This window comes from Oscarella lobularis, chromosome 6, assembly GCF_947507565.1.
Source record: "Oscarella lobularis chromosome 6, ooOscLobu1.1, whole genome shotgun sequence".
In the NCBI taxonomy this organism is placed as follows: domain Eukaryota; kingdom Metazoa; phylum Porifera; class Homoscleromorpha; order Homosclerophorida; family Oscarellidae; genus Oscarella; species Oscarella lobularis.
The window spans coordinates 1781610-1795857 of NC_089180.1; the positions used below are offsets into that span (position 1 = coordinate 1781610).

Below are 14248 nucleotides of genomic sequence, written 5' to 3' on the forward strand. Positions count from 1 at the left end.
TGCGACGAGCCATTTCAATCTCTTCCCACTTTTTCAGGACTTTGGACAGCGTACAACATACGAACAGTTGATAGAATTGAAGCTCTCGATCGAACATTAACGAAAAACAACATCCCATTTGGAGGCGTGCTCATGATTCTATCTGGAGATTTCCGTCAGACCCTTCCTGTCATTCAGGGAGGCGCCCGTGCAAATCAAATCGACGCCTGTCTATAAGCGTCCCATCTCTGGGACAATGTTGAAAAATACACACTAACAACCAACATGCGTGTTCATCTACATAACGATACAAACGCTGCAAATTTTGCTGCTCTTTTACTCCGCATCGGAGACGGACAGCTGCCCTATATGGACGAACCACACTCTATCGAAATCCCCGAAGACCTTGGAAGCACAACGACTACGACAAGGCAACTCATCGATACCGTCTATCCTAATCTCAAAGACAATTTCAACAATGTATCCTGGCTAAGAGAAAGAGCAATTCTAGCTCCACACAATGAATCTGTACGTGAAATCAATTTGACCCTGCTAGAAGATATTCCAGGAGATGAGAGAATGTACAAATCTATCGATAGAGCAGTTGACGAAATTATAAATGAAGAGATTCTTTTCCCAGCAGAGTTCCTTAACTCTTTCAAAATATCTGGACTACCTTCCCACGAACTTCGCCTTAAAATTGATCTTCTCCTCATGATCGTCCGCAACTTAGCTTCAAGAATCGCAAATGGCACTCATCCTTACAAAAATGATGGATAAATGTCTCGAAACAACAATTGCGACCGGTCCAAAAAGGGGAGAAAAATTCTACTTACCCATGATTCCGCTGTCTCCAAGCGAAACAGGGCTTCCATTTCAATTTCGACGACGACAATTTCCAGTCAAGCATTGCCTCGCCATGACCATAAGCAAAGCGCAAGGCCAAACTCTCAAAGTCACTGGGTTACAGTTACAAGAAAAATTTTTTACACACGGACAATTTTACGTCGGTTGCAGTCGAGAGTGTCATCAAACGCAAATCTACATATCTGTTCTGACGACAAAACAACCAAAAATGTCGTCTATCACGAAGTTCTCTGCTGACATGCCTATCTTTTTCCGCATCCGTGTGTATGTTTGTGTAGTTTCTGCCTACCAGGTATCTGTTTATCTGTGTAATTTTTGCCTGTCTGTCTTACGCATCTGAGTGTTTGTCTGTGTCGTTTTTGCCTGTCTCTGTTCGCATCTGTGTGTTTCTCTCAGTATACTTTCTGCCGCTGTCTACACTCTCTGTATGAGTCTGTCTTCTTATCTACGTTTTCGTTCATGTACTCTCTCTCTACTTCTCTCCGTTTATGTTTTTCTGTGTAGTTACTGTCTGTCTATCTTTGCATTTGTCTGTTTTTCCCTTGACCATAGCCCTGCACTGATCCCTCTTCTCGACCAACTGACGGACATAAAATGCTTTGTCGTCGTCTTCCGAAAGAGATCGCCGAAGTAACGTCGTCGGCTTGCATGCTTCCCTCGCTCATCTCTTGACTCTGTAGCAAATCCATGAGACCTTCGCCTACATGTATGTATAGCGACTACTTCTCCAGCAAGGTTCACTGACACCCCGGGGTGAATACTGATTCGAATGGAAGACTTGAATTGTGAGATTCCCGTTCGCGTGGTGACGCCCGTCGCTCACGGAGAACGCGAACCGATCCTCGTCCGTTCGCGAACCGTCGCGAGCATAAATTAAAATCGAGTCGTGCAGTTCCTTGACCGTTATCCTTTCCGCGACGTCGAGCAGTTTCGTCCGCGGGAGCCGGCCATTCGTCGGGGTCTCCGTCAAGGTGACGATGAGGTCTTCCTCGTTGGAGCCCACGTCCGAATCGGTGATTCTGAGGAGCGACGGGGCCCGGAGATGACGGGAATTTCGTCGTTGCGATGGCGATCGGGTTCTGCTCTCAGCTCGACGATCCTTGATCGTTTCAAATGCCGTTGTCTCCTAAAGAAAATTTCTCACTTGTCTATTAATCGGTTGCTAGTTTCCCTTACCGTGTCTCTGTCTACGTTTCCCGTCATCAACGCCCTTTTCATCGCTTGCGCCGTCAAGTTCATGCCGTCCTCCGACGCGCCAAACTTCTTCGATTTCACGATGTCCCGTGATGCATACCGGCGCAGCCCATTCGACCGATGTCTTCTTCGCTGATTCCGTCAAAGCTGCCGCGACCGAGTTTCTAAAAAAATTAATTAGCGTAAACGTTGACAGAAAGGAATGCTAAAATTATTCAACCTTTCTCGTTGCATTTCGAATTGCCTGTCGCTGTTCTTCGTCCAATCGTTCGCAGCTGCCGGAAATCGTCTCGAGAGCGTCATCGAATGCATCCGACGGCATATCTGCGATGTCCCGTGACCGGAGACCGACCGTTATGTTTCCGGCGAGTCTGTGCTCTCGTCCGCCCCACTGGGAAACGTCTGAGAGAAAGTGATTTATCAATGATGGATTATTATCATTCTGATCGCCGGTTTGACCTACTTTTGCCGAAGCCACGTTCGAGAATGGGAATCAGTCGTTTCGCCTGTTCGCCGCTCCATTCTACTTGACTCGCCGAGTCGAGTGCGTCGGTCAAAGATTTCTATGTAGGACAACGGTATCTACAAGCACAAAGATTTGAAGGAAGGGTAAAGCTGCTATTTTGTACAGGTTTTATCTTGGACAGTTGATCGTTAGGAAGAAATCTCAACGATTTGCCCGAATCCCTAATATCGTCTCCTGTCCTACCAGCGTCGCCGTTGCTATGGTAATTAGAGTAACAAAATGAAATATTATGATATAATACAAGATGTCTTACTGAACTTTCTGGAGGCGATTGCGCATTAGAGCTTGACGCTGCGTATCGTTAAATTTGCCGTCGAGAAGACTGCCGGCATTCTGGTGAGCTTCAGCACAAAGTTTGTCGATGTCTTTGACACTCCTTCCGCCATTCAGATCGTCCAGTTTTCGACTTTAGCACTCCTGTGACATTCCGATTCTTCTCGCTGTAAAAATACTCTTGCATGCATGGTGCAGACTACATGCCAGACGACGTACCCTTTTTCTTCTTTCGCCGTGCTGTTCTTCCTCTTCGTCCTCTTCACTACATAAGTCCAGGAGAAACTTGACCATATCGGCGCCAAAGTTCTCTTTCATGTCGGGATTGCTCGCAATTTGACAGCAGAATTGACTTCGGCTCTTCTGCGGCATCTTTTTTGATATCGTCAACGCTGCAATGGAGAAAATGTCAGACACTTTACGTGACGAATACGCGGAAACGTACTCGAGATTGACAGCGAGTTTTCCAAATCCCTCGACATCGTGAGGATGAATGCCAGAGAAGTTGAACTGTTGATTGCCGGCGTGTGCCCGGACGGACGCCCTCTGGGCGCCGTGCTTTCCTTTTCCTTTGCACTTGCTCAGAGCGCCAATCATCGTCTCGCCTTGATCTGCGGGCATGTTCTCGACGTCTTCGCTCGGCGCACCGCAAACGACGCGATCGAGATTCCTAGACGACAGACGGCACACATTACATTCAACGCATACGCGCAGTCTTTTTGCTTCGAAACTTACTTGATCGCTTCTCCGTCCCACTTTGTCTCGTTGCCCTCAGCGGGATCTCCGAGACGTTTTCGTTCGCGCTGATACAGGTCCGACGTCTGGCTGTCTCTCAGTTCGACGGCTCGATCTTTGGCGTCGTGAATCGTCGCATTGTCCGGCATTTTCTGATGCATGCCCAATGGAATTTCTTTGGACAAATCGCTGCCCAAGTCACTCAGTTTCCTCAGACCGCCCTCGTGGCTCTGAAATCCGCTCTGAGTAACTAGTTATAATTTTATTTTATATACAGAAATGAAACCTTTTTGAGCATGGCTCTTTTTTGCGATCCCTGCGCTCCCTTTGCGGTGTCCTTGACTCCCATTTTAACTGCTTTTGCAAATTCCTTCGGATTCGCCTGATCAAATGTGCTCGGATCGCATTCCTTTGACCATGTGACCAAGTCCAGCAAAGTCCATATCTTTCATTTGGGACAACTAGAAAATTGCATGATAAAACGCCCTTACAGTAATCAATCCGCGGGGAACACTTACGTTCTTCACGCGTCCATCTTCCATCATAAACGTCGCATTGCGTTTTCCTCCCTTGAACACTTTGTCGCCCAAGGCGCGGAACTGCATTTAAAACTTGGTTCAAACTTAACTGAGCGCACGTCGAACCAATTTCTTACCTGATGCGGATTGTTGTTGCCGAGGTTGTTTCCATGCAATCCTCTTGACGCACGAAGCGACTTCGCTATCGGGAATATGTTTCTGCTCGCGAGTGCTCAATCCCGCCGTCTGTCCTGCCGCTTCAGCCATGTCAGCGCACGTCAAATTCTTTGTCTTCACCGTCCCGTTCACTTTGCCGGCTCGTCTTCCGAAGAAGTGATTGGCAAGCGTCTGATCCATCTAGAACAATTGATAAATAAATTTTACTTTATGCAGGAAACTTTTCATTTAGTTTTAGGCACTGGTTTTCTGGGTTCCTTGACTTGTTTTGCAACTTCGTCCGCAGCCTCGGCATCCATGCTTTTCACCTGATCGCTTCTTATAAACGGTCTCAAACTACCAGCTCTAGAAAACCCCATGTATATACTTTTAAAAATTCCGAGGACGACGTCTTTACTTGCTAACGTCGTCCTTTGTGAACGACGAAGCGTCAGCTCCCATCAACAACGATCTAGCCTGATCAGGTCGAAAACTCTGTTTTCCCAATGTGTCGAGGCTATCCTTGACTGTTCCTTTCGACATTTTCTTCATGTCACCGTTGTCCATATCGGGCACAAACGCGTCCAATTGATCCGACATCACTCGGACTCAACTGAGACGGACTCTTCTGTTTCTTCTTGACGTCGGCGACGGTGCGACGCTCACAGTGATCGAAATCGGCGCGGGCGTCTTGCAATTCGGAAATACTAATAATAAAATTATTTATTTAATTGACGAATTTTTGTAAAAGACTGTTTTTGACGTACGCGTCAGGCGAGATCTTTTCGAGTTGATTCCGACTCATTTCTTTCTTCAATCCGCCCAAATTTTGAATGTTGGCTTTCGTGAACGAGCTCTTTCCTTGTGCGAAGCGATCGACGATATATAGAACGCGCTTGATTTTGCAAAAGATTGCGCGCCTGGTTCTAGAAGAACGTTGACGTTACGCGTCGACACACTCCCGCGTGAACTCTCACTTTCCAATCGTCGAACGCGTTTCGTTGAACGCTTCGTCGCTGACTCCGTTGATGAAATTTCTCACGTTTTGCGAACCGAGTTGACTGAAACGCTTCACGTTGTCCCTCACTTGAGCGGGCGTGAGCTTCTTCAAGTACAAATGCGAGGTGCGACGACGTACGTGATCGACGACGATTCTTACTTTTGGCAGGCGAGAAATGGTGTGCGCTGGTACTGTACGTCTTTTAGGAAAGCCCTACTAGGATTGTTGACAAAGTCGCTGGGAAGCTTTTGTCTTGCAGCGGCCTCAACCATCGCGGATCAGTTGCCCGCGCCCCGCTGCCGCTGCCGTGCCCCCGCTGCTCACGTACCGGCTCTCTTGCAACTGGCGTTGCTTGTTCGCTGCTGCGAGACAAATCGTTAGTAAAGAAACGCTTAAGCATGAGACTGTCGTACGCTGCTGCTTGTCGGGCGGAGTCGGAGCGGCCGCGCAGAGAAGAACTGAAACTCTGTATTTCGCTATACGCTCGAGCGTCTGTAGGCCACGTACTTCCTGCTGCAAGTAGAACGATCGACTTTGTCATTTCGAAACGGTCGCTGTAGCTGGCGCAGGATCAGAATGATAGAAGAGAAGCGGCCGAGCAGATTATACGTACGAGGTTCGCACCTGACGTCAACGTCTCCCGTAGCTACGCACGTGCCTCACTCTGCCTGGCACGCCGCGGTCCGCACGCCGTCGACTGCACGTTGTCGCAACTAATCATCATGGCAACTCAATCATCATAGGAAGCCAACAAAACGGGATCTTACAAGACTTTAGCCCAATAACTCGTTTCTCTGGGAAAAGAAATTTTAGACAGGTACGCCTACAAGGGTGTGGCCTTTTGCTTACGGCGTTGTCTACTACTCTCATCAGCAAGTAACCGGCTGTACAGACAGACGAATGCTTGTTTGCTGTGCAAAAGCGGGCAACTGACCTGCTTCCAAAAGGAAAATGGCCCTACCAGGAAACGTACGGTAATCCGAGACGACGGTACCGGCCATTTCGTACGAAGAAACGATTCGCACACGGTTTCGCGCCTATCTCGGCGTACCGTATTCCTATCAACTTTTCCCGTCATCAGGGCTTTCTTCATTGACTGCGCGGCCATGTTGATGCCGTCTTCCGACGAGCCGAAGTTCTTCGACGACATCACGTCGCGATGCATGCCGGCACAGCCCATGCGACCGATGTCCTCTTCGCTAACTCCGTCGAAGCCGCCGCCAAGTTTCTAGAAAATGTTTGAAATTTGCATTCTGTTTTATTGAATGGATGCTTTCTCGCACCGATTTCGTGGCATTTCGAATCGCCTGTTTCTTTCCGTCGTCCATTTGTTCGCAATTACCCGCAAGAGTCTCGAGGAACTCGTCGAACGTTCGCGACGGCATATCCGCGATGTCCTTTGGTTGGAGGCCTCTTGTGATGTTTCCAGCACGTCTGTGCCCGCCCCACTTGGAAACGCCTGACGCAAAAGCATTAACGTTTGACTTTAGGACGCCTCTTGCATTTGGCTTTACTTTTGTTGAAACCGTGTTCAAGAACGGGAATCAAGGCTTTCGCCTGGTCGCTGCTCCAGTCGACTTGGCTCGCCGAGTCAAGTCCGTCAGTCAACGATTTCTAAATTTCGTTTAAAAAAAAAGAAAAATTTGTTGTTTTTACAGGTTTGATCTTGGACAGCTGAACCTTGGGAAGGTGTTTCAACGATTTACCTGATTCGGTAATATCGTCTAGCGTCATTTTTCCAGCGTCGCCGTAGCTAATTAATTAATTAAGCGAAGCTAAATGAAAGCCTAAAATTTACAAATTTCGGTTGACTCAATGGACTTTTTGAAGACGATTGCGCATCAGAGCTTGGCGCTGCGTATCGTTAAATTTGCCGTCGAGAAGACTGCCGGCATTCTGGTGAGCTTCGGCGCAAAGATTGTCGATGTCTTCGACGCCCCTTCCGCTGTTCAAATCGTCCAATTTTTCGACGTCAGCACTGCTATGACAATCATGACTGGCTCTCTAGAAAAAAAAGTAAGAGCAGCTGTTGCACTGTGCATTGACGTCATGCCGCGACAACGTCATACCTTCGTTTTTGCGTGGTTACAGTGGCGTAGCCAGGGGGGGTGCTTTGGGTGCTTGAGCACCCCCCTCAAGTTTGCTGAAAATAATTAAACTAGATAATGATGGCCCGTTGTTAGCCATCATGTGATCCCCGAACACCCTTAGCACCGTGTCCGATCTCTGTTAGTGCCTACAGCATGTGCATTATGGGAATCACATTGCCTAACCACACCTTAATCTGCCCGGAAATATGTCCTTTCTGTAAAAATGGGAATAGGGCACCTGGTGGCTATGCCTTTACACCACAGATTTTAGGTGTTCTGATTACATGTATATATCAAAAGAGCGATTCACCTGTCGAGTAAAGGTGGCACAGAGTTACCCTTCCCTGCATGGCCCCCTCGGGTGCATGATCAAGTGACACGTTTTCAGCTCGCAGTTGGGTTTGCGTGCTGCGAGCGAAGACAAACCCAACGTGCTCATTTACTGCGTTCCTTCGATGAGCGTTAATAATTAAGCTCAAATGTTATGTGCCAGTTATGCTATGTAATATGCCTACATATGTACTCGTTCCAGAAAGCTTTGTACACAATCCGAAGTTACTATCTCTGTTGTGTTACTTTGGGCCTACGCACTGTTTTTCGTTAGAGGCCTTAAATAGCCAAATAGAAAAGGGGCGTGGTCCAAAAATTTTCGCGCGACTTCAGCACCTACCTCCGCTTAATCCTGGCTACGCCACTGGGTTATGTTCGCTACAGAAGTCCAGGAGAAACTTGACCTTATCGGCGCCAACGTTCTCCTTCATGTCGGGATTGCTCGCAATTTGACAGCAGAATTGACCTTCGGCTCTTCTGCGGCATCTTTTTGATGTCGTCAACGCTGCAATAAAAAAAATTTCGGTAGGCGCCTACGTCATGTATTCACAGAAACGTACTCGAGATTAACAGCGAGTTTGCCGAATCCCTTCGATATCGTCGGGTTCAACGCGAGCTGCTGATTGCTGGCGTGTGCTCGGACGGACGCTCCCTGGGCGCCGTGCTTTCCTTTGCACTTGCTCAGAGCGCCAATACACGTCTCGCCTCGATCGGCGGGCATGTTCTCAACGTCTTCGCTCGGCGCACCGCAAACGACGCGATCGAGATTCCTAGACGACAGACGGCACACATTACATTCAATGCATACGCGCAGCCTTTTTGCTTCGAAACTTACTTGATCGCTTCTCCGTCCCACTTTGTCTCGTTGCCCTCAGCGGGATCTCCGACACGTTTTCGTTCGCGCTGATACAGGTCCGACGTCTGACTGTCTCTCAGTTCGACGGCTCGATCTTTGGCCTCGTGAATCGTCGCATTGTCCGGCATTTTCCGATGCATGCCCAATGGAATTTCCTTGGACAAATCGCTACCGAAATCGCTCAGTTTCTTCAGACCACCCTGGTGACCTGAAACAACTCCGCGCTTCGGGTGAGATTGTGAGCCTGGGCCTAATAACAATAAAATAAGATCAGTGTATTCACGCCCACGTGATGTATGTTAGGCTCACGTGCTTTTACCATAGATACAATAATATATTATATTACTGGTATCTATGAAACACGTCATCACCTTCCAGTCATTGAGAGTATTCGAAAACGTTGGGCGGAGCCCGTTAAGAAAATTCTTCAAGTTTTGCGGACCCAGTTGGCTGAAACGATTGACCTTGTCTTTCACCTGCATGGGCGTGATTTTCTGCAGGGTGCTCTACAGGTAAAAAAAGAAGACAAACATAAAGGAATGCCAAGCGAGAGACTCAGAGAATCGTACATGCGGCAAACGAGAGAGAGTGTGAGGTGGAATGTCCTTCAGAGAAGCGCTTCCACGATTGTTGACAAAATGACTGGGAAGCTTCTGCCTCGCGGCGGCATCCCTAAGCAAGCCAAGCCATGCTACAGCGATCGGTTTGCCTATCCATGCTCTCACCGCATGTCCTGCAATTTTCGTTGCGTATCGCCTGTCGGCATTTCTGTCAAAAGAGGCTAGTTATACCGAGAGGCGACTACACTGTGCTACTCGTACGATTGTGCTGCTGGGGCTGATGCTGTCCAGGAGCGGCCGAGCACAGAAGAACTGCAAGACTCCACGCTCGAATTCGCTGGTACGCGGTTTATCTCCATTACCTCCAGCTGCAAGAAGAACAATCAAGTTTCTCATATTCGGACGAGACCTTTTCGCCTGTTGACGCAGATTTGAAAAGGAAGAGCGACAGTTGCGTTTGCTCTTATGTCACGTTGCGCACGTGAGAGACAAATGCCGTACCAAGCACGTGCTACCACAGCTTGGCGAGTCGTATCGAGTTAGCCGCCGTCTGCACGGATTCTATCGGCGCAGCTATGTTCAAATCGTGAATTTCCAACAAAAAAGCGAAAAAAAGAGAGAAAAAATGACGCCATCTCTTCCATCGCGTTCTACTCATTCTAATCGCTCCCTAACACTCCCCCACGGGTGTGGTGGCCTCCGCTCGCCCCTAACCTCTCCCCCCATGTATATTCCGTCAGGCTGCGGCAGGCGGTATATATATTCCGTCAGGCGGTGTTCGTACTCCTCCGGCAGGCGAAATACATATTCCGTCAGGCGGTCTTCGTACTTCGCCGGCAGGCGGTATATATATTCCGTCAGGCGTTGTTCGTACTCTTCCGGCAGGCGCTATATATATTCCGTCAGGCGGTCTTCGTACTCCTCCGACAGGCGAAATATATATTCCGTCAGGCGGTGTTCGTACTCCTCCGGCAGGCGAAATATATATGCGGTCTTCGTACTTCGCCGGCAGGTGGTATATATATTCCGTCAGGCGTTGTACGTGCTCCGCCTGCAAGCGGTATATATATTCCGTCAGGCGGCGTTCGTACTCTTCCGGCAGGCGGTATATATATTTCGTCAGTCAGTGTTCGTACTCCGCCGGTAGGCGGTATATATATTCCGTCAGGCGGTGTTCGTACTCCGCGTGCAGGCGGTATATACAGTATATTCCGTCAGGCGTTGTTCGTACTCCGCCTCCAGGCGGTATATATTTTCCGTCAGGCGTTGTTCGTTCTCCGCCTCCAGGCGGTAATCCTACCCTCAATTCTATCCTTACGCCTACCCTGTGGCTTAGGCCCTCCCACCCAGTACCCCACCCCCTCCAGCCGAGTATCCCTGGATAACAGAAATTAGAAATAAGTGACAGGCAAAGAATAAACCTATACCTTAGATTACATATCCTTCCCTTGTCCCTCCTCCTTCTCCTCTATCCCTCTTCCTTCCTCTTCGCTCCTTCTATCCCTCTCCTCTTCCTTCCAATTAAGCTCCCCTAAATAGAAATAATTAGAAATAATTCCAAAAGCTAAAATAAATCTATATCTCATACTACATACCCTTCGCTTGTTCCTCCCTCCTCCTCCTCAATCCTCCTTCCTTCCTTCCTCTTTGCTTCATCTATTCCTCTCCTCTTCCTTCCAATTAAGCTCCCCTAAAAACAAAAGTAATTAGAAATAATTCCAAAAGCTAAAAATAAATCTATACCACGTGCCACTTCCTGTTCGATCTCCCCCCCTATACAACACACAAAAACCAAAGCCCCTGCATAATCGATACAACTATGGTACACTTATCTGATAGAACCCCTGAGTGAGCCCTACGAACGAAAGAAAAAGAATAAGTAATTACATATAATACTATTCAATCTTGAAGAGAGTCATTAATTAGTCAATTAATACCATAACATCGCCCATCGCCCATCGCTTCGTCCAAGATCTAGAAAACACGTCTCCTGGCTCCATTTAGAAGGGCTCATTCACACTAGCAAATTAGCAATGCAACGTATCCTGTGATTGGTTGCTCTGCCTTTGTGACATCAGTCACCCCCCGGACCATATTTGGAAGTTGCTAGTGTGAATCGGGATAGAATCTGCACTGACCTTCGAATTTTCGACGACCGAGTCGACGCACGCAAAGTACGTGCTATCGTTGACCGGTTGCAACATTGCGCCCGTTGTCTGCATCTTTCTAAGCGCATTGTCGCATTCGCGTTGTCCGGGCGCAGCGGCCGTGCACACAGTCACGAGCGCATTGATAGCATCTGTTACACCTCTGACAAAGAAAACAAAAACAAATTTACGAAGACCCCAGCCCCTTTCGCGTTTGGCCCCTTTACCTCGCCGCCGCAGCCAAATTGTTTTTCACGTTTGGCGCTTTGGGATCAGCTGAGAGCGCTTTGGCGACAAGTAGCAATTTACTCGACGACATAGAGACGGATTTCAAATAGCCAACGATTTCATTCCGCGCAGCCTTTTCCTAGAAACCCCCATCGTTTCCCCTCACTCTATCAGTCTCTCTCCCCCTTACCTTCGATAGTTCCGGCGAATTTCTGCGACGCTTGCGCCAATTGCATGTGCGTCCCGCGCAACCAATTCGCTCGCGCTGACGTTCAACGCCGCCGCGCTGACGCTCAACGACGTTTGAACGTCTTGAAACGACATATCGCCCGCCGGCGGATATTGCCCCGTCGCCAGGGCAACGCTAGCGGCGGCGATTTCTTTGATCGCCGCATCGACGTCTCGTTGTCTGGGAAGACAATTGATGACTTGATTCAATGCCTGGGAAACGGCTTTGGCCGCTTGAGCGAAACGAGATTGATTTTCCGGGTTCCGTGGCGAAGCAATCGCTTTCTTTGCGCTTCGTCAATGAGATGACGCGAATGAAGCAGGACTTGAATTGCCGTGGCAACGATCTCCTCTTGGGCACTGCGATCATCGGTTGTCGCGGCACGAAAAGAACCGCTAAGAACTTTGAGAGCATTGGCCGTGTCACGTGCCGCGATTCCAGTATACAACTTCCCTAAACTCTTCCCTAATACGAAGATTATTAGAGTGGAATATATATTAGGTTATGACGTGTACCAGTACTAACCTGAGCTGCAGCTGTCAGTACCTGAGCCATTGAAGCACCAACTGTTTTCGATGTAGCACCACCCAATTCCAGGGCACATGACTCCGCCTAAAAAATAGACAAGTAACTCTCTCTATATATGGCCCTAGATATCATTTATTGTCTCACCGTTTCTACTGGCAAAGGAAGCAATTTCCCGGAAGCGGCCGTCTTCTGCACGGAAACGAGATCGGCCTCCAACTGTCTCACAACATCAATAGCACTTTCAACTTCCAAAGAACCGCATGCTTCAGCCACCTAAAGAACAAATAGATAATCAATAATCAATAATATCGCTCTTACTTTGGCAGCAGCCGTTCTCAAGTCAGCCAAACACGTGGCCGTCTGCTTAGCAAAATTAGCCAATTGCAATGCAGTAGCTTGATCTCCGACGGTCGCAACAGCAGCTTTCGAAGCGGAAATCATCTTGCCACACGGCTGTATAATGGCCTGACTGGCATTGATAAGACCCAGCTGAGAACTTGGATTGGCCATACTCGCGCGTACAGACTGAACGAGCCGCCCAATGAGATCAGCCACAGTCTTGCAATTTCCGGTCCGGCGCCTTGCGCGGCGGCAATGCATTGCGTCGCCGCGGCCTCGCCGCAACCTCTAATTTCTTAATTAGATTCTTCTTCAATGCGTTATTGGCTGCCGCAGGGTCTCATACAAGTTTTCTATATAAAATATGTAGTCATGTACTTGTGTATAGCAAGATGACAACTAACCTGTTCAATGGCTTTCAAGAGGGAAGTGAAGAGATCGGTGTCATAGCTGGACATTTTGCCTTGAACGATTCACTCGAGTCCCATTCCCGTATCGACATGTTCAATTGATCCGGCAACTTCTTCAACGACCCATCAGATTGTCTAAGAAAAAAAATATTAAAATCTCTTCTCTCTCTCTCTTCCTCTCTCTCGTACGTCACATAGAGACGATCCTTGGGCAATTTGAAGACATTCGTTAGCAAATCCCACGCCATTCCAATAGCCTCTTTCTAATAATCACAATGCATTTATTTTGACTAATTCGATTATTAGTTCACCTTGAAATAATTGCCAATTGACTAATTTCCGAGCGTTTCGAAGAACGTGTGGTGATACGTATCCTTTTCGACGTGATTCAAATCCCATTCGTCGAAGGCGAGACCCATTTGACGATTGGCCGCTTCCAATGCGTCGCGTCCTTCGGCGAAAACGTCGATTTTTCCCGACGGGGGCCCCCTTTCTTTTTTCTTCGGGGTGAAGTCGGTGATCGGGGGGTCATGTAGCGGCATTCGGTCATGCGATCGTGTAGAGAGCGCGCGATTCGTCGCGTTTCGTCGTCGCTGAACGGTTCGTGTGGCGCGATGACGTATCGATGGGAGCGTTCGATGCGTTCGATCTCCTGGCCGATCGCGTGGCAAATCGATAGGGCGTTCGTCGAGAACGCCGTGCAGAAATTCAAGCGGGGCCAGAATGCCATTAGGTGCGAGCTCGCTGGGTATTGTTCGCGACTTAGGAAAGATGCCGTGTTCAGTTGAGCTTGGTTTCCACTTCAGCTTCGACTCGTCGACGTTCGCGCCGGATTTTCGAATGCTAACGCTGAAAGAGCTCCGTGTCGAGTAGCTGAGCACGTGAGCAGGCTTTTTTCGACGAGGAGGCGCCCTGCAATAAGCAGAGTGAAAGAGAGCCCCGCTGCCTAGTTCATCGCACGGCTGGTGCCTAACAGCAGCCAGCACGGCTCCAGAGAAGACTGTTCAAAACAAATTTAGGCTCGTGATGCCCGTATGCTCAATGACGTCGTGCGTCCGTGGATTCTGGCCTTCGTTTGGAGGCCCGACTGCATTTTTTTTGACAACCGATCTTCGTACGACTCATTTTCTTCTCGCTAGGGTAGCAGCCTATCTGTACACCGTCCTCTCAGTGGCGTGAAAACGTAACAGTGATATGATGCGCCATGCCATCAAGTCGAGTCACGTTATTGCGGTGTAAAATAAGGCGCAGCGTGTGTCTACTGGCCCCTCCTTTAAAGGCAC

The 14248-nt window shown here is 48.6% G+C and overlaps 3 protein-coding genes across 22 annotated transcripts; all 3 read right to left on the bottom strand.

Annotated features, from left to right (window-relative positions):
* Nucleotides 1-959: 959 nt before the first annotated feature.
* LOC136188105 (uncharacterized) lies at nucleotides 960-7335 on the bottom strand. Of its 16 annotated transcripts, none has more exons than XM_065975835.1 (28): nucleotides 7318-7335; nucleotides 7047-7252; nucleotides 6905-7001; nucleotides 6763-6862; nucleotides 6532-6707; nucleotides 6222-6476; nucleotides 6098-6182; nucleotides 6016-6042; nucleotides 5862-5961; nucleotides 5756-5808; nucleotides 5662-5706; nucleotides 5408-5610; nucleotides 5226-5353; nucleotides 5016-5174; nucleotides 4667-4955; nucleotides 4512-4614; nucleotides 4230-4449; nucleotides 4093-4173; nucleotides 3861-4035; nucleotides 3575-3804; nucleotides 3285-3509; nucleotides 3059-3231; nucleotides 2820-3006; nucleotides 2670-2763; nucleotides 2504-2603; nucleotides 2261-2442; nucleotides 2023-2204; nucleotides 962-1972 (listed from the first exon to the last, which is right to left on the bottom strand). In XM_065975835.1, exons 3-9 carry the CDS (start codon nucleotides 6980-6982, stop codon nucleotides 5879-5881), a joined length of 804 nt encoding a protein of 267 aa, XP_065831907.1. In that variant the 5' UTR covers nucleotides 6983-7001; nucleotides 7047-7252; nucleotides 7318-7335; the 3' UTR covers nucleotides 962-1972; nucleotides 2023-2204; nucleotides 2261-2442; nucleotides 2504-2603; nucleotides 2670-2763; nucleotides 2820-3006; nucleotides 3059-3231; nucleotides 3285-3509; nucleotides 3575-3804; nucleotides 3861-4035; nucleotides 4093-4173; nucleotides 4230-4449; nucleotides 4512-4614; nucleotides 4667-4955; nucleotides 5016-5174; nucleotides 5226-5353; nucleotides 5408-5610; nucleotides 5662-5706; nucleotides 5756-5808; nucleotides 5862-5878. The 16 variants fall into 16 exon arrangements, with proteins under 16 accessions (XP_065831913.1, XP_065831907.1, XP_065831908.1 ...); XM_065975836.1 differs by having other exon boundaries at nucleotides 5408-5461; nucleotides 5577-5610; nucleotides 5756-5961; XM_065975840.1 differs by having other exon boundaries at nucleotides 5408-5464; nucleotides 5577-5610; nucleotides 5756-5961.
* A 63-nt stretch (nucleotides 7336-7398) lies between these two features.
* Nucleotides 7399-9496, bottom strand: LOC136188212 (uncharacterized). Of its 3 annotated transcripts, none has more exons than XM_065975934.1 (8): nucleotides 9447-9496; nucleotides 9346-9396; nucleotides 9250-9292; nucleotides 9094-9196; nucleotides 8896-9030; nucleotides 8504-8774; nucleotides 8229-8438; nucleotides 7399-8173 (listed from the first exon to the last, which is right to left on the bottom strand). In XM_065975934.1, the coding sequence occupies exons 6-8, from the start codon at nucleotides 8662-8664 to the stop codon at nucleotides 8074-8076; spliced, it is 471 nt and encodes a 156-aa protein (XP_065832006.1). In that variant the 5' UTR covers nucleotides 8665-8774; nucleotides 8896-9030; nucleotides 9094-9196; nucleotides 9250-9292; nucleotides 9346-9396; nucleotides 9447-9496; the 3' UTR covers nucleotides 7399-8073. The 3 variants fall into 3 exon arrangements, with proteins under 3 accessions (XP_065832006.1, XP_065832005.1, XP_065832007.1); XM_065975935.1 differs by having other exon boundaries at nucleotides 7403-8173; nucleotides 9447-9490; XM_065975933.1 differs by lacking the exons at nucleotides 9094-9196; nucleotides 9250-9292; nucleotides 9346-9396; nucleotides 9447-9496 and having other exon boundaries at nucleotides 7400-8173; nucleotides 8834-8898.
* A 949-nt stretch (nucleotides 9497-10445) lies between these two features.
* Nucleotides 10446-12741, bottom strand: LOC136188213 (talin-like). Of its 3 annotated transcripts, XM_065975937.1 has the most exons (11): nucleotides 12535-12741; nucleotides 12361-12489; nucleotides 12214-12300; nucleotides 11650-12153; nucleotides 11459-11598; nucleotides 11223-11394; nucleotides 11022-11058; nucleotides 10828-10939; nucleotides 10680-10774; nucleotides 10512-10615; nucleotides 10446-10461 (listed from the first exon to the last, which is right to left on the bottom strand). In XM_065975937.1, exons 1-4 carry the CDS (start codon nucleotides 12724-12726, stop codon nucleotides 12142-12144), a joined length of 420 nt encoding a protein of 139 aa, XP_065832009.1. In that variant the 5' UTR covers nucleotides 12727-12741; the 3' UTR covers nucleotides 10446-10461; nucleotides 10512-10615; nucleotides 10680-10774; nucleotides 10828-10939; nucleotides 11022-11058; nucleotides 11223-11394; nucleotides 11459-11598; nucleotides 11650-12141. The 3 variants fall into 3 exon arrangements, with proteins under 3 accessions (XP_065832009.1, XP_065832010.1, XP_065832008.1); XM_065975938.1 differs by lacking the exon at nucleotides 11022-11058; XM_065975936.1 differs by having other exon boundaries at nucleotides 10828-11058.
* Between the last annotated feature and the right edge of the window lie 1507 nt (nucleotides 12742-14248).

Coding starts and splice junctions, on each gene's coding strand:
- LOC136188105 (XM_065975841.1), bottom strand. CDS start 6,982: ATGACGCTAGACGATATTACCGAATCAGGTAAATCGTTGAAACACCTT. Junction 6,863..6,904: donor AGCTGTCCAAGATCAAACCT/GTAAAAACAACA, acceptor AACGAAATTTAG/AAATCGTTGACTGACGGACT. Junction 6,043..6,097: donor TGAGAGTAGTAGACAACGCC/GTAAGCAAAAGG, acceptor TTCTTTTCCCAG/AGAAACGAGTTATTGGGCTA.
- LOC136188212 (XM_065975933.1), bottom strand. Junction 8,439..8,503: donor TGGGACGGAGAAGCGATCAA/GTAAGTTTCGAA, acceptor TCTGTCGTCTAG/GAATCTCGATCGCGTCGTTT. Junction 8,174..8,228: donor AAACTCGCTGTTAATCTCGA/GTACGTTTCTGT, acceptor TTTTTATTGCAG/CGTTGACGACATCAAAAAGA.
- LOC136188213 (XM_065975938.1), bottom strand. CDS start 12,726: ATGGCCAATCCAAGTTCTCAGCTGGGTCTTATCAATGCCAGTCAGGCC. Junction 12,490..12,534: donor TGAGAACGGCTGCTGCCAAA/GTAAGAGCGATA, acceptor TTTGTTCTTTAG/GTGGCTGAAGCATGCGGTTC. Junction 12,301..12,360: donor TTCCTTTGCCAGTAGAAACG/GTGAGACAATAA, acceptor TCTATTTTTTAG/GCGGAGTCATGTGCCCTGGA.